Source organism: Gracilinanus agilis, chromosome 5 (assembly GCF_016433145.1).
Source record: "Gracilinanus agilis isolate LMUSP501 chromosome 5, AgileGrace, whole genome shotgun sequence".
Taxonomy (NCBI): domain Eukaryota; kingdom Metazoa; phylum Chordata; class Mammalia; order Didelphimorphia; family Didelphidae; genus Gracilinanus; species Gracilinanus agilis.
In genome coordinates, this window is record NC_058134.1 from 305,603,291 (window position 1) to 305,621,717 (window position 18,427).

Genomic DNA, 18,427 nt, shown 5'->3' on the forward strand with positions numbered 1-18,427 from the left:
TGTGACAGCTTGGGACCTCAGGAGTTTGATGGCAAGCATGTCTCTCTTTTTAGAATTGGACATTTCACACATGTTTTTGTGGATGAAGCAGGACAAGCAAGTGAGCCAGAATGCCTCATTCCTTTGGGTTTGGTCTCCGAAGTTAACGGCCAGGTAAGGTGCATTGGGAGGATTTGTCGATGTTTAGAAAGAAAATTGTCCCAAGACATAGCTTTATTTTTTGATCAACCAATACTTTGAAATGTTGTAGGCAACTGTCAGTGTGTTTTAATGTGCTAGAATTATCACAGTAACTAGTGCTATCCTTAAGCAATTTATAAATTTTTAGTATCCCTACATCATTCTTTTTTTTAAGCCCATACCTTCTATCTTGGAATCAATACTGTGTATTGGTGCCAAAGCAGACAAATGGTAACAGCTAGGCAAGGGAGATTAAGTGACTTGCCCAGGGTCACAACAGTTAGGAAGTGTCTGAGGCCACATTTGAACCCAGGATCTCCTATCTCTAGGCCTGGCTCTCAGTCCACTGAGCCACCTAGCTGTCCTCCATCATTCATTTTTTAAAGAAGATAATTGATGATAGTGGTAATGATCCATGAAGAGTGCCACTGAACACAGAAATTTCCTTAATTAGTGAATATACTGGTCCTCAGGAATCTCTGTGACTGTTTAGAAGCTTGCTTCTTACCCACTTCAGGTCAGCCTGAAGTCTTTACGAATTCCTTAAGGCTGCCAGCCTGTTGATGGTGACTGTCCTGTCATCTGCCTTCTTCACATATTTCTTCAGCCTTCATAGATTCCTCACTTGGGCTCAAGGAGCCATCACTGAAGTGTCAGTCAGTTATCTGAACCCATTTCAGGGAGGCATGTGTCCTTAGGACATCCCTTAATGTTCAGCAAGGCTCATACTGTACTCCCTGGGGTGAGCCCCTTCTCTCTCATCAGCTTTCCATAGGCTTCTGGGTCAGTTTGGCATGGGGGCCTCCATTCTCCAGGCCTTTGTCCGTCAGGACATCACCAAAGCCATGACACCTAAGCAGCAAAGAGTATGCGATTTTTCCCTCCATAGTTCTGATGTTTTAAAAAGACCTTTGCCTTGGCCCAGGGTTTCTGCTTTGGGCCAGGCTCTCCCACTCCCCAGTTGTTCTCCTGGTGCTTGTTAGCCATGCCATGCTGTGTAGGACACATGACCATCCTCTGTGACTAAACAGATATGCAGTAGGGGAGCCGCTGCCTTACACGGCTGCCCCTTGACCCATAGAAAGATGAAGGAGCTGTTTCTGAGGCTGTTTCTGTGCTTCAGATTGTGCTTGCTGGAGATCCCATGCAGCTCGGCCCAGTCATCAAGTCCCGGCTAGCTCTGGCGTATGGATTAAACGTGTCCATGTTGGAAAGACTCATGTCCCGGCCCTTGTATCTGAGAGATGAGAACGCTTTTGGTGCTTGTGGATCCTACAATCCTTTGTTGGTGAGTCAGGCGCTGCTTTTGTGTCTAAAATCTTCTTACCTGAAGCTCTTTTACAAAGAATTCTGTAGGTGGTGACTGGATAGAGCACTGGCTGGATAGTGCACAGAGGCTTGAATGCAGCCTCAAATACTTGCTAGCTGGGTGATCCTGAGCTTGTGAACCTCAGTTTCCTTATCTACCAAATGAGCTTCACAGTAGCACCAGCCTCTTAGGGTCATTTGGAGAATCACATGAGGTACCACTCGGCACTATGGAAATGCCAGCTGTTATTTATGCTTATTTTCCTCCTCGCTCTTCTTTGAAAGAATCCTTTCCTGGTGTTCTCTTAGAGTGGCCTCCCTCCAGTGACCTGACAGGAGTCAACTCCTTTGTATTTATTTATTCTCCTGTTTAATCTGCTTCTTTATGGTGCTTAGATAGCTATGATGCACGGAGGTTTGGCCTTGTTTCCTTAGCGAATAACAGGCATTCTTATTGTTTGTGTTTGTCTCTTCGTTTCCTGGCATACAGGAGATGATTAATGAATGACCTAATCATCATCATTATTGTTACTATTCTGTGTCATAGCTAGTTGCCCAAAGGCATGGTTATGATGAGTTCTCAACAGTGCCTGTGATCAGACCCTGTGACTTGGTCTTTTAAAAAAATGCTATCAGTTACAGAATTAATGTTTGAAGAATAACTCGTGAGTATCCATCTCCAGAGAAAGAACCGATAAATAGAAAAATAAAAGACATTTTAAACACACACACGTATATAAAAAACATTTTTTGTCAGGTGGTGCCCTTTGTGGTACAAGGGAATCTTAATGTAATCTATAAACAACTGAATAAAAATAGTTTTTTAAACTTATTATTCATCTATTTATTGTTTACTTTTTAAAGATTTGGGTTCCAAATTCTCTCCCGTTCCTTCCAGCTATTGAGAAGGCAAACAATAGGATATTAATTATACATGTGAAGTTACACAAAACATATTTCCATGTTAGTCTCAGTGGCTTTTTCCAAACCTACCTCATGGAACGTTGCCTTGCTAGACACTAGTTTGCAGGAATACTTTTGATGCTTATGATGAAGCACAGCAGCCTGCCCTGCTTCCAATCCCTTCCCAGTCCCCCATAACAGTACATTATTTCTGTGCAAAGAACTGTTTCCTGTTACCTTGTTTCACAGAGTAGCATGTTCCACAAGGCAGGCATGCAAAGTTACTTGTGATGGAGCTGTTATTAAAAAGAAAAAAAAGAAAATATTCTTTTCTTCTCCACCTTTTCTGCCACTTGAGACAGTCCATTGTGGCCCCTAGGAAAACCAGTCTGCATAGGGACAGCAGCCTAGCACGAAGGAAGGCCTGGAAGCAAGCAGTGACCCACCTGACCCTTCACTTCTCTATCCTCCCTTGCTTTAGAAGTATTTGATGTCACTTAATTCACTACAATGTAGCTGAAACTTTATTCAGTGAGTCCTTGTAAGTCTTTTGGCCTGCCACAGGTATTAGGAATAGAAGTAGGATGTTGAACTAATGATAAAATACCTCGGATACGATATAAAGTAATTGAGAAGTTCTGTGGAATTTGCTATAATTGAATTTTAATTGTACACTCTAAATGGAAATTTTATTTATTTCTGTTAAACAGAAAATTTAAGATGTTTAAATCTGATATTTTAATAATATGCATATAAACCTCTTCCAATAAATGACAAGATAAAAATAGGTTTTGTCATCTAATGATATGGGCTTTGTTTGAATAGCAGAGTGTTTTATAGAAACTCATTAAGCAAATATTTTAGTTCTTATTCTGTAGATAGCAGTGGGGAGATGAGGGGAGAGTGAGGGAAGGACACAAAGGACCATGGATAGGACCTGCTTCTACCCTCCAAAAGTTAGAATCCACTGGAAGTGATAGGAAGACATACAGAACTGTAGTTGGCAAATGGACAATAAGGGGTGGAAATATATGGGAACCAGTGCCCTCTGCTGTTAAAATTGTCATCCCTGAACCCAGAAACAATATTTCTTTCAGATTCCCTAGTTTATGTAACAGGAACAGTTGCCAGGCCCAAGAGGGCTAGAGGTCCACTGGGCTCTGGCCCCAACTTGCCCAGGGACCAGCACATTTTCCAGCCTTTTCTGGCTCATACGTTATGTGAAGCCTAGGCTTTGGCCCTGGTCCAAGGTTCTCCCATGGAGAATGAGTATAGAAAGCTAGTCAGTATACAGCATGGCCCAGGCAAAGGATAACTTCATTTCCTATACACAAAAGGATTTTGGGGGGTTACTTTTTAAATTTTAAGTTGTCTCCCTCCCTCCCCACCCTGCACTGAAGAAGGCCACTTTTGGCACAGATATATAAAAACATAGTACCATGCACTACTTGGCAGTTCTTTCTTTGGATATGGATAGCGTCTTCCTTCATAGATATGTATAGTTGATTTGAATATATATAATACTCAGAATAGCTTAGTTACTCAGTTATTCTTTGAATAATATTGCTGTTACTCTATACACGCATTCTCTTGGTTCTACTTGTTTCACTCTTTTCATGCAAGTCATTCCATGTTTTTCTAAAATCAACCTGCTCATTATTTCTGACAGCACAGTAGTATTCCTTCATAATCATATATCACAACTTGTTAGCCATTCCCAAACTGATGTGCATCTCTTCAATTTCCAGTTCCTTGCCACCACAAAGAACTGCTATAAATATTCTAGAACATAAAGGTTCTTCTCCTTGACCACATTGAGGAAAAGACCTAATTGTGGTATTGCTGGGTACACGCAGTTTTAGAACTCTTTGGGCATAATTCCAGATTACTCTTCAAAATAATTGGATCAGTTTACAGTTCCACCTACAGCTTATTAGAAAAGTCTACTGTCTACTTCTTAGCCAGTTCCAGATAGTTCTGATAATTACTGCCTTGTTTTAGCTAGATCTTTCTTATCATTTTAAGGAAAAATCCATTTATACCTATGCTTTAAAGTGGTTTTAATAGGAATGAGCATTGTATTTTGTCAAGCTTTTTTCTTAATCTGTTAAAATACTCATGATTTTTGTTACTCTTCTTATTGCTATAATCAATTGTATCAATAGTTTTTCTTATATTAAACCATTCCTACATTTCTGGCTATAAATTCCACTTGGTGATAATATTATAATATTTGTGCTATATTGTTTTAACTGCTATTTTATTGAGGCTTTTCACATCCTTCTTCATTAGTGAAATTAGTCTATAATTTTCTTTGTTTTTTATACTTCGTGGTTTAGGTATCAACACCATATTTATTTCATAAAAGGAGTTTGGTAGGACTCTTCTTCTTCTCCAAATAATTTATTTGATATTAGAATTAATCTTTAAATGTTAGGGAGAATTCACTTGTAAATCCATCTGATCCTGATGCCTTTTTCTTTGGAAGCCACTATTTGACCTGTTCAATTTCTTTTTCCAAGATAGGTTTATTTAGATATTCTGTTTTCTCTTCCAGTAATCTGGGCAGTTCATAGTTTTGTAAGTATTCTTCCATTTCACTTAAATTATTAAATTTATTGGCATATAATTGGGCAAAATAACTCCTAAAATTTATTTCATCTTCATTAGTGTTATATTCACCCTTTTTCATTTTTGATACTACTGATTTGGTTTTCTTTTTTCAACATTTATTTTGTTAATTTTTTAATAAAACCCACTTGAAGTATTATTTTTAAATTTAGTGGTTTTCTTATACTCATTTTTATTAATCTCACCTGTAATTTTTAGAATTTGATGTTTAATTGGAGATTTTTAATTTGTTCTTTTTCTAGTTTTTTAATTGCATACCCAATTTATCAATCTGCTCTTTATTTTATTGATGTTAGCAGATAAACATTTTCCTTGGATTACTGATTTTGCTGCATCTCATAGGTTTTGGTATATTATCTCATTATTCTCTATAATTGTTTTATTATTCTGTGGTGTCTTATGAAGCTTCTCCTTGCCTAATTCCAGTTTTTACAGTTATTTTCTTCCATAAGTTTTTGGATCTCTTTTTCCAATTGATTGACTTTTTTTCATAATTTTGTTGCATTATTCTCATTTTTCCTAATTTTTTTAAATCAACCTCTGTAACTTTATTGTTAAACTTCTTTTTAAGCTCTTCTCTTAACTTTTTTTCAGCTTGTGACCATTTTACATTTTTCTTTGAAGCTTTTTTGACAAGTAGCTATTTTGACTTCACTGTCTTTTTCTGAGTTTGAACCCTTATCTTCTCTATCATCATAGTGACTTTTTGTGTCACAAAAATGCCCTTGCACTTTTGCTTACTCCTTTTTTTTTTCTTGAGGCAGCTAGGTGGCACAGTAGAAAGAACACTATACCCTGCACAAGTAAGATCTGAGTTAAGATTTGGCTTCAGACACTAGCTGGGTGACCCTGGGCAAGTCACTTAATCCTTTGTGAAAGGATTGGAATAATACCCAGGCTTGTTTTAAGGATCAGAAGAGATAATTTTAGAACATGCTTTGCAAACTTTAAAGTGCTGTATAAATGCTAGTTATTCTCATCAGTGATGTCACATCTTAAATGTGTGCTAGAGAAAGATCACCTGCTTATACCTGTCACCTCCATCTGTGGCTGACTCAGGATCCCCTCTCTCCTTTGGACCAGCACTGAGCAGCCTTTCTTTTAGTGGCCATGTGGATTCTTAATATTTCACAAGGGGACTGGAACCAGAGGCAACAAAGGGAAGTCGAGAGAGAGCAAGATTTAAGGCCTCTGAGCGCTGGATGAATTTTATCCCTGACTATCTCAAACTTTGTCCTCGGATGGGTCATTTACCTGCCTTCAAGGGCAATTTTTTCATCTGTGAAATGGGAATAATAATACTTGGCTCCCCTGCCTCTCAGAGTGGTAGAATTTAAAAAGAAACAATGGTAAGGAAAATGTATTATTATATTTAATTCCTTCCAGAAGTAGTTTTAAGGAAGCTGCACTTGGTTATGTTGGAGTTGTGTCTTGGGCTAAAACATCTTTCTGGGCACATGTTTGCCTCTTTCTCCTCTGTTTGGACAAATAAGACAGCTTCTACCTCTGCCTTTCATCTTTGCTGCCAGTCTTTTCCCAAATCATAAGGCTTCCATTCTGACTTAGATCAAAATACTCAGCAGAGATAATGAAGTGATCATAGTCTGGAGCCCACTAGTTTCTCTTTGTACTTATGTGTGGACATCTCCTAATTCAAAAAGTCCTAAGAATCTCGTTTGATGAAACATTTATTCCCTATGGAAGAATCTTAGAGCAGAAAAGGATCTCAAAAGCAATCTCTTCCTGATCCTGCAATCTCGGGGTGATAGAGACCCTCCCCTACCACTCCACCTTTCTGAGGCTGCCCAGTCTGTTTTTGGTCTGCTCAGGAAGTTTTCCTTTACATTGAGCCTAAGTCTACTTCTTGGTCTCTACCCCTTGCATTTGGTTCTGCCTTCTCATGTCAAACAGAACAAAGCTAATTAGTCTCTGGTATTGTGGCTGCTATTGTATTGCACAGTCTTTGGTTGTGTAATGCTAGCCTATCAGATGCATACCAAAGAGTGTAAAGTGGGAAAATAACTTTGGATTTAACATATATATCATAAAAGTGGCTGCTTCAAATGAGAGTCCTTTTCCCATTAAGATTTTATGAAAAGAAAGTTTGGACCTAGAACTGCTTTTTCCCCCTCCATTACAAAAAAATTTTCTGTGTCTACAGGTCTGTAAAGTTCTACTTTTCTAAAGTCTATTTTTTTTCCAGGTTACAAAGCTTGTGAAGAACTACAGGTCCCATTCTGCATTGCTCTCATTGCCATCTAAGCTCTTTTACTATAAAGAACTGGAGTTCTGTGCTGATACTGAAGTGGTCAACTCCTTGTTGGGTTGGGAAAAACTACCCAAGAAAGGCTTCCCTCTGATTTTCCATGGCATGAGGGTAGGTTTAAAAAAAGAAAAAAAAAAAGATTTCTAACCTACAGTGAGAATAGTTGAGGGGCAGAAAGGAAGGAAGCTGGATTTTGCTGCCATGTCTTTATGGGTATAGACATTATCTGAATGTCCGATGACATTCAGTTAATCAAAATTTATATCATCAAACATATTAAAATCATGTTGTGTATATAGCCATATAACATGCTTGTGCCCCATGTGTAACATGTCCAATGCTGTAGCCAGTTTAGACTTTGAGAACCAAAGTCAGCCCTCCTATAAAGGGCCAGTTGTGATTATTTTGGTGGTGTTGGTCATAGGAAGTCTTCCAACAAAGGCTCGTAGATCCTCTGCCCCTCCCCCTTCCCCCAAGGATATTGTGGAAGGGTTTCCTGCATGGACTTCTAAGACCCTTTCTGACTTCAGATTTCATGTGCTGTGAGTTTGGAGAGGTAAGATAAGACTTTAGTCTTAAGTATTATTGTGTGCCAGACACAGTGGTAGGCAAAATGGATAGAAAGACAAACTGAAAAAAATAGCCCCTGCCCTCAAAGAACTTAATTTATACTCAGGAAGAAAACATAGAAACAGGTTAAATGTCTTCATGATCATTTGATAAGGGAAGGAGTACTAATAACTGAGGAAGTCAGGAAAGGCCTCTTGTTCTAAACCAGTGGTTCCCAAACTTTTTTGGCCTACCATCCCACTTTTCCAGAAAAAATATTACTTGGCGCCCCCTGTCACATACTAACACCGCCCCCTTACAGTTATTCACCACCCCCAAATGCGCCTGCGGCCATCACAGCCACCCTGGATTGCTGCAGCACCCACCAGGGGGCGGTGGTGCCCACTTTGGGAATCACTGTTCTAAACTATGAAACTGAGGCTGAGAGGTTTTAATGTGTTTAATGTCATATAAATGGCAAGGTTTAGTCTTGATTTGAGTCAGAGATTCTGAGAAAAGGGGGGCAAAGAAGGAGAATATTCCAGGCATGGGAATGGCTGGGGCAAAGCAGCTCTCAGAGGTGTGTATTGTGGAGAAAGTGCCCACCATCTCTACTTCCTGTTGATACCACCTGCCAGTGTTGGGCAGGCAAACCAGTCTATGCCTTCTGAGAGACAGTCTGCTTGGGCCAGACTAGTCTACTTCCTTCTGTCTTACCCTCCTTCCAACATGGCAAATGGCTCAGGACCCTGAGCCCAAGAACCCTGGGGAAAAAATATCCTTCACACCTGCTTCCAGCTCAGCCCTTACAGCTATCTTCAAGGGGAAAAACTTGTGGAGAAAGGGCCCACCAGCTCTACCGCCAGAGCTCACTCCTCAGTTCCTGGGCTCTTCATTTGCGTAAGTTCTGGCCCATTCGTGTCTTTCACAATTGCAGCCTGTCCCCCCCAGGCTGAGGATCTCTTCTGGTTTTGCAGCAACAGATGACAGCGTGGTGGCTGGATCCCAGAAATTGGGTGCAGTAACAGAGAGGTTGGAGATAGCTTGGTCTTTGAGGATTAGCTTCCAGCCATTGGAGTGACTCCATTCTTCAAATAAGAGTAGGTCACAAGGCCCTGGACAGAGCTATGGGTCAGGGCAGGCTCTGGATGGTAAGAGCTGTGGAGTAGGAGTAGAAGTAGGTTTTAAAACAACTGATCTGGCTGCCATGACAACTATATTACAGGGCTAGTCTGGAACACTGGCTGGGGTTTATTGGCACTAAGAAAGTCTGGGTTTGATTAATGCCAACAGCTCCACAGACAACTCAGGGGACATGCTTCAGCCAGGAGATCATTCTTCAAACCTTTGGAATTATAAAGACCCCTCTTTAATCACCCATTTTGATTCCCCAGATTGAGAAAACATACTGAAGATTTTTTTAAACCATTATTAACTCATGACTTCTCTAAATATCACATAACAAGAAAGAAGGAATCCTGGATGTCCTTCAGAGTATTTGTGATGTTCTCATTCACAGTCATTTCTCTCTCTCTCTACTCTTACCTTTTAATGTAGGGTAGTGAAACACGTGAAGGAAGAAGTCCATCTTGGTTCAATCCGGCTGAAGCAGTTCAAGTGATGCGTTATTGCTGCCTCCTCACAAAGCACATTTCCAGTGTAGTGTCAGTGATGGACATTGGAGTCATCACCCCCTACAGAAAGCAGGTAGGATCTGCTTTTCAAAGGCTCTCTCACACTCTGAAAGTCTTCACCTTCTATCTTCTTTGATTCGGTCCCTTCTATTTTGGGGGCCCTTCCCTCATGGGCAGTCATCTCCTCTCAAACATGGTGTCTCCTGGGCCATATGGAAGGATGGTCAGTCACACATAGATTTGACTGTTCCTCACAAGTTGTTTGAGTTCTCTAATAAAAACAAAACCCCATAAAAAATAAAACACAACTTCCTGTTCTTCCACCTCTCCATAAGCTTCCTCTTACCTGATCCCTCAGGACTTTTTGAGGCCATTACTCTTACTTTGGCTTCCCTCTGCTTCCTCTTCAACCTCTTAGATCCTTTGACCTTTTGTCTATGTTGCCCAACCTCAGCCCTGAATCATTTCCACCATCCACCTCTTCTACTGAACCCACAACTGTGCTGCTACATCACAGATTCATACTGTTTAGCCTTAATTTTTTATTCCCAACTTATTCCCTGCCTCCACTCCCATAGGAGTTCCACATCTTCTTTTCCCTCCTGAAGTCTCCCATGCCCTTTCCTCCCCTTCTCTCAGCAGAGGTACCTTACCTCTTTTTTGAAAATACTCAGAAAAAAAAATTCAGGTCATTAGGTGTGAACTGCTACACGTAAAATGAGGAATATGGAAAATGGAACATATATACTAGAACTCCTAAGAATAAGGTAGAAAATCACATTCTTAAGCATGATATAGGCAGCAATGTGGCACAGTGGATAGAGAGCCAGGCTTTTAGTCCTGAGGAAAAGTTCAAATCTGTCATCAGACACTTACTAGCTATGTGATCTTGGGCAAGTTTACTTAACCCTTTTTGCCTCATTCTCCTCAGCTATAAAAATAAACTGGAGAAAGAAATGACAAACCACTCCAGGATGTTTCCCAAAAAAAACATAAATGGGGTCACAGTCAGAAACAACTAAAACAATTGAACAACAAAAGGCCATAGGGACAGAGATTAAAAATCAATTGAAAGCTAAATCTAATCCTAAAGAATTGAGTGGATCAGAGAACAAATCATAGAAACAATCATTTCACTAAAGAAAATGATAATATGTCAAAATCTATGGAATGTCGCCAAAATGCCGCTTAAAGGAAAATGTTTGTCTCTAAATGCTTACCTCAGTTAAAGAGAGAAAGAACAGATCAATGAGTTGGGCGTCGTGATCTTTAAAACTAGAAAAAAAAAGAAAAAATTTTCAATCTCCAAGTAAAAGCCAAATTGGAAATCCTAAAAAACAGAGGAGAGATTAATAAAATTGAAAGAGCTAATAAATAAAATGAGCTAGTTTTATTTTTAAAAATAAAATAAATCATTGGCTAATTTGATTTTTTTAAAAAGAAAACCAAATTATCAGCATCAAAAATAAAGAGGGCAAATTTACCACCAAAGAAGATGAAATGAAAGAAATTATTAGGATCTACTTTGTCCAGTTACATGCCAGTAAATTTGACAATCTGAGTGAAATGGATGAAAATTTGCACATTAATATAAATTGTCCAGATATAAATGAAGAGAAAGTAGATTACTCTTAAATGACCCTATCTTAGAAAAAAAAATTGAATAAGCCATCAATGAGTTTCTAAAAAAACCATCACAAAGATTATATACACTATGACCAGGTAAGATTTATAATGCAGGGCTGATTCACTATTAGGAAAACTATCAGCATAATTGAACATATCAATAACAAAAAAATTATATGATCATTTCAATAGATGCAGAAAAAATCTTTTGACAAAACACAATTCATTCCTCTTTAAAAAATAAACACTAGAAAACAGGAATAAATGAAGCTCTCCTTAAAATAATAAGTAATATTTACCTAAAACCATCAGCAAGCATTATCTGTAATTTAGGATAAACTAGAAGCCCTCCCAATAAGATCAGGAGTGAAGCAAGGGTGCCCATTATCACTATTCAATATTGTCTTAGAAATGCTAGCCATAGCAATAAGAAAAAGAAATGGAAGGAATTTGAATTGGCAATGAGGAAACAAAATTTGTAAAAGATATGGTAGTATACTTAGAGGATCAATCAAAAAACTGGGTAAAACAATGAACAACTTTAAGCTAAGTTTCAGGATATAAAATAAAACCCTACATAAATCATCAATATTTCTTTATATTGCCAATGAAGTCCAGCAGGAAAGAGAGAGAAAGAAATTCCATCTAAAATAACTACAGACAATATAAAATGCGTGGCATTATTCCTGCCAAGACAAACCCAAGAACTCTGTGAATACAATTATAAAACATTTCCCACAAATAAAGTCAGATCTGAACAACTGGAGAAATATTAATTGTTCATGAATAGGCTGAGCCAATAAAATAAAAATGGCAATTTTGTCTAAAATAATTTACTTATTCAGTGCCATTTATAGCCACAAAATTACCAGAAAAATCATAGAGCTTGAGAAAAGAACAACAGAATTCATCTGAAAGAACAAAAGGTCAAGAATATCAAGGAAACTGATGAAACGAGTAAAGGAAGGTGACTTAGCAATATCAGAAATCAAACTCTATTACAAAGCAGTAATCATAAAAACGGTACTAAGAAATAGAGGGGCAGATCAGTGGAATAGATGAGATACACCATTATCTAGTAATACCAAGGTAATTTAGTATTTTGGGATAAGAACACATTTGACAAAATTTTCAGGGAAAACTAGAAAGCAGTTTGGCATAAAGTAGATATAGATCCAAATCCTCACACAGTATAACAAAATAAAGTCAAAATAGGTACATGAGGGGCAGCTGGGTAGCTCAGGGGATTGAGAGTCAGGCCTAGAGACAGGAGGTCCTGGGTTCAAACCCGGCCTCAGCCACTTCCCAGTTGTGTGACCCTGGGCAAGTCACTTGACCCCCATTGCCCATCCTTACCAATCTTCCACCTATGAGACAATACACCGAAGTACAAGGGTTTAAAAAAAAAAATCAAAAATAGGTACATGATTTAGACAAAAAGGATGTAATGATAAGCATATAAGAGGAGCATGGAATATTTCACCTGTAGATCTATGGATAAGGGAAGAATTTATGACTAAATGAGACTGAGAGCATTACGGAATGTGAAATGAATAATTTTGGTTACATAAATTTAAAAGGTTTTGTACAAACAAAACCAGTGTAGCCAAGACTAAAAGACAAGAAGAAGGGGGTGGTGAAGAGAAATTTGGAAATTAGAAATTTGAAAAGAGCTTAGTCAAATTTACAAAAATACATAAATTCTTTTTTTTTTTTAAACCCTTACCTTCCATCTTAGAATCAATACTGGGTATTGGTTCTAAGGCAGAAGAGTGGTACGGGCTAGGCAATGGTTATTAAGTGACTTGCTCAGGGTCACATAGTTAAGATGTGTCAGGGGTCAAATTTGAACCCAGAACCTCCCATCTCTGAGTCTGACTCTAAATCCACTGAGCCACCCAGCTGCCCCATAATTATTTTCCAATTGATAAAGAAATCAAAGCTATCTTTGTGATATGAAAAAATTCTCTAAATCACTATCAATTAAGAGAAATGCAATTTAAAACAGGGCAGCTAGGTGGCACAGTGGATAAAATGCTGGGCCTAGAGTCAGGAGGCCTGACTCCAGTTCAAATTTGACCTACACAGGTCATTTAACCCTGTTTGCCTCTATGAAATGAACTAGAGAATGGCAAACTACTCCAATATCTTTGCCTAGAAAAACCCAAATGGGGTCATAAAGAGTCAGAGGTAACTAACAACTAAATAACAAAATTAAAACAACTCTTAGGTACCATCTCACACCTATCAGATTGGTTAATATATCAGAAAAGGGAAATGAAAAATGTTGGAAAAGATACTGAAAAATGGGAGTAACCATTGTTGGTGGAGTTGTGAACTAATCCAATCATTCTTGAAAGCAATTTGGAATGGGCCGAAAGGGCTATAAAACTAACTGCATACCCTTTGACCCAAAAATAATTATCCTAAAGAAATCAAAGGAAAGGGGCCCATATGTACAAAAAATATTGGTAGTAAGCAGCTCTTTTTGTTCTGGCAAAGAATTGGAAATCAAGGGGATGTGCATCAGTTGGAGAAAGGCTGAATAAACTGTGGTATGTGATTGTGTTGGAATACTGTTGTGCTATAAGAAATGATGAGCAGGACACCTAGAAAACCTGGAAAGACTTACATGAACTGATGCAGAGTGAACCGAGCAGAACCAAAAGAACACTGTACACAGTAAATGCAATACTATATGATGATCAACTGTGAGTGACTTGGCTACTTTCAGCACTTCAGTGATCAAAGACAATTCCTAAGGACTCATGATAAAAATTGCCATCCACCTCCAGAGGAAGAACTGATGGAGATCAAAGCTCATTTTTAAACTTTATTTCCTGTTTTGTTCTGGGTTTTTTTGTTTGGTTTTTTTTTTGCTTTTGGTCTATTTTCTCTTGCAACTTAGCTAATGTGGAATATGATTTCCTTCCACTGTATAATATATATCAAATTGCTTACCTTCTCAAGGAGGGAAGGACAGAATTTGGAACTCGAAATTTTTTTTAACATTTATCAATATTTATTTTTTAGAAAAGTTAACATGGTTACATGATTTATGCTCTTACTTTCCCCTTCACCCCCCAAGATCCCCCCCACATAGCTGATGTGCATTTCCACTGGTTTTATCATGTCATTGATCAAGACCTATTTCCAAATTGTTGTTAGTTGCATTGGTGTGGTAGTTTCGAGTGCACATCCCCAATCATGTCCACCTCAACCCATGTGTTCAAGCAATTGCTTTTCTTCTGTGTTTCCTCTCCACAGTCCTTCCTCTGAATGTGGGTAGCATCTTTACCATAAATCCCTCAGAATTGTCCTGGGTCATTGCATTGCTACTAGTACAGAAGTCCATTACATTCAATTTTACTACAGTATATCAGTCTCTGTGTACAATGTTCTCCTGGTTCTGCTCCTTTCACTCTGCATCAGTTCCTGGAGGTCTTTCCAGTTCACATGGAATTCCTCCAGTTTATTATTCCTTTGAGCACAATAGTATTCCATCACCAGCATATACCATAGTTTATTCAGCCATTCCCCAATTGAAGGGCATCCCTTCATTTTCCAGTTTTTTGCCACCACAAAAAGTGCAGCTATAATATAAATATTTTCATGCAAGTCTGTTTATCTATGATCTCTGTGAGGTATAAACCCAGAAGTGGTATGGCTGGATCCAAGGGCAGGCATTCTTTTATAGCCCTTTGAGCATAGTTCCAAATTGCCAGCCAGAATGGTTGGATCAGTTCACAACTCCACCAGCAATGCATTAATGTCTCTGTTTTGCCACATCCCCTCCAACATTCATTACTCTCCCCTTCTTTCATTTTAGCCAATCTGCTAGGTGTGAGGTGATACCTCAGAGTTGTTTTGATTTGCATTTTTCTAATTATTAGAGATTTGGAACACTTTCTCATGTGCTTATTGATACTTTTGATTTCTTTACCTGAGAATTGCCTATTCATGTCTCTTGCCCATTTATCAATTGGGGAATGTCTTAATGTTTTATACAACTGATTTAACTCCTTGTATATTTGAGTAATTAGACCCCTGTCAGAGATTTTTGTTATAAAGATTTTTTTCCCAATTTGTTGGTTCCCTTCTGATCTTGGCTACATTATTTTGGTTTGTACAAAAGCTTTTTAGTTTTATATAATCAAAATCATTTATTTTACATTTTGTAATTTTCTCTAACTCTTGCTTGGTTTTAAAATCTTTCCTTTCCCAGAGATCTGTCAAGTATACTATTCTGTGTTCACTTAACTTATTTATAGTTTCCCTCTTACATTCAAGTCATTCACCCATTCTGAATTTATCTTGGTGTAGGGTGTGAGATGTTGATCTAAACCTAATCTCTCCCATATTGTTTTCCAAATTTCCCAGCAGTTTTTGTCAAATAGTGGATTTTTGTCCGGAAAGTTGGGCTCTTTGGGTTTATCACACACTGTCTTGCTGACGTCATTAACCCCAAGTCTATTCCACTGATCCTCCCTTCTGTCTCTTAGCCAGTACTATATTGTTTTGATGACTGCTGCTTTATAGTATAATTTAATATCTGGTACTGCTAGGCCCCCTTCCTTCACATTTTTTTCATTATTTCCCTTGATATTCTTGATCTTTTGTTATAGTTTTTCCTAATTCAGTGAAAAAGTTTTTTTGTAGTTTGATAGGTATGGCGCTAAATAGGTAAATTAATTTGGGTAGAATTGTCATTTTTATTATGTTAGCTCGCCCTACCCACGAGCGATCAATGTTTTTCCAATTGTTTAGATCTAGTTTTATTTGTTTGGAAAGTGTTTTGTAGTTGTTTTCATATAATTGCTGTTTTTGTTTTGGTAGATAGATTCCTAAGTATTTTATATTGTCTGGGGTGATTTTAAATGGTGTTTCTCTTTCTACCTCTTGCTGCTGTGATGTGTTGGAAATATATAGAATATATATATAGAAATGCTGATGTCCATATATTTTGTATCCTGCAACTTTGCTTAAGTTGTTGATTATTTCTACTAGCTTTTTAGTTGATTCTCTAGGATTTTTTAAGTAGACCATCATATTGTCTGCAAAGAGTGATAGCTTAGTCTCCTCATTGCCTATTTTGATACCTTCAATTTCTTTTTCTTCTCTAATAATAATAGTGTTTCTAGTACAATGTTAAATAATAGAGGTGATAATGGGCATCGTTGTTTCGCTCCAGATCTTATTGGGAAGGCTTCTAATTTATCCCCATTGCATATGATGCTTGTTGATGGTTTTAGGTATATACTGGTTATTATTTTTAGGAAGGAACTCGAAATTTTAAAAGAAACAGGTGTTGAGAAATTTTTTTTTAATTTTTTTTTAAACCCTTGTACTTCGGTGTATTGTCGCATAGGTGGAAGATTGGTAAGGGTGGGCAGTGGGGGTCAAGTGACTTGCCCAGGGTCACACAGCTGGGAAGTGGCTGAGGCCGGGTTTGAACCTAGGACCTCCTGTCTCTAGGCCTGACTCTCACTCCACTGAGCTACCCAGCTGCCCCTGAGAAATTTTTAATGAAATAAACATATGGGGGGTGGGGGCGGGGCGGAATTCCACTAGCAGCAGGACTTCCAGGCTCTCTGCCATGACCAGATTAGTTAGGGTCCTTGGCCCCATGTTCCTTACAGGTGTGCTTCACTACTATTGAGCTCGCATTTCGTGCCCACTCCTATAGATACTGTATGTATTAGTGACAGAATGGGTTTGGAGAAGGTAGAGTGAGGGGAAATCTGTGAATGTTGTGTAACCACTATTATTACAGTACTGTCATAGTAAGTTAAATGCCTTTGCTAAAAAGCAAAGGCACAGGCTTGAAGGTTAAAAGGGCAGACCCACAGGGTTACTCCTAGAACTTGTGATAATTAATCATTTCCCTTTTGTTGACCCAAGACTTGAGTATATGAACAAGCTGGGGAAGTATTCCAACCAACAGGTCTAAAAAGAAAAAGTGTAGAAGTCCTTACAGAAGGTTAAGAGGGTGTAAATTCTGAAGTCTGTTCTGGTGATTCAGTAAGTCTAGGCAGAAGGCCTGCATTCAGATATCTTCTAAAAAGCACTCTTATATCTTCCTGGTTTTGTTCCTGTTTTTAAGGTGGAGAAAATCCGAGTTCTTTTGCGAAATGTTGATCTAATGGACATAAAGGTTGGCTCTGTGGAAGAATTTCAAGGACAAGAATACTTGGTTATTATCATCTCAACGGTAGGTGTTATTGTAATTCAGGGCAAATAACTAGCCTTGCAGGTCAGTTCATTTCCAAGTCCTTCCTTAGCTAATTCCTTAGCACATTTCAGTTTAAACACTTCTGCCTCAAGGGCCCTATGGATAAAATGAAGACTTTGCCCCCAGTCATCATCACCATTGCAAAGAAGAGTTGCATACCAAGGAAAGTAGAAAACAGCAGAAAGGGAATCTCAGAGAAAGCAGAAGAAAAGGGGGAAAGATGGCAGGCAAAGCCCGTCATAGCAGTAGGAAGACACAAAAAGGAAAAGTGCTGAGCTTCTGGGCAGCCCCTGTAAAAGGAGGACCCAGGAACTATAGAGCATGCTGAGAAAGGCACCCCAAAGAACAGGGAATGGAGAGACAGGAGGATACTTAAGATAGTTGGGTCCTTACTACTATAACCTACCCTGCCAGATGCAGATATACTATACCATCTCTACAATGGGAGAAAAGAAAAGGTATTTAAGTGTTTTGGGGAAGGGGCCAAAGCTAAGACTTGAGAGGACCTTGCTCTCTTTGGGTCAGGTGAACAGGTCTTTTGGACACGAGAGACTTTGGCAGGAACTAACCACCTCACTCCCTCTCTTCTTCAGTTGGCTTTGCCTTCAGGATCAGACTACCTTCACCAGCATTGCACCCTCCAAATGTCTCTCCCAAGCAGTGTAACTGAGTGTGAGAGGTAGCGAGCCCTGGGCCCATGTGGGTCAGGAGACAGATCAGATCTCAGTCCCACATGTCCTGGCTGAGGCCTCCACCATCACTGAGGGTCACTGAGCAAGCAGATGCCTCCCTCTGGAGCGTGGCCAACCTGGGCTGCCTCGTGGCAATGATGGTGCTACAAAATTCTTTTTTTTCCTTAAACTCTTACCTTCCATCTTGAAGTCAATACCGTGTATTGGCTCCAAGGCAGAAGAGTGGTAAGGGTAGGCAATGGGGGTCAAGTGACTTGCCCAGGGTCACACAGCTGGGAAGTGGCTGAGGCCAGATTTGAACCTAGGACCTCCTGTCTCTGGGCCTGACTCTCAATCCACTGAGCTACCATCTACCCCCCCCCCCCCCAAATTCTTCTAACCAGGAAACTCACTGCTGCTCAGGAGC

At 39.0% G+C, this 18,427-nt stretch overlaps 1 protein-coding gene across 1 annotated transcript in view; it reads left to right on the plus strand.

Annotated features, from left to right (window-relative positions):
- MOV10L1 (Mov10 like RISC complex RNA helicase 1) overlaps nt 1–18,427 on the plus strand; it is a 66,787-nt gene that overhangs the window by 46,801 nt on the left and 1,559 nt on the right. Inside the window, 5 exon segments of the mRNA XM_044679287.1 lie at nt 54–153; nt 1,304–1,468; nt 7,226–7,399; nt 9,395–9,544; nt 17,201–17,308. Coding sequence (XP_044535222.1) covers nt 54–153; nt 1,304–1,468; nt 7,226–7,399; nt 9,395–9,544; nt 17,201–17,308 — 697 coding nt within the window.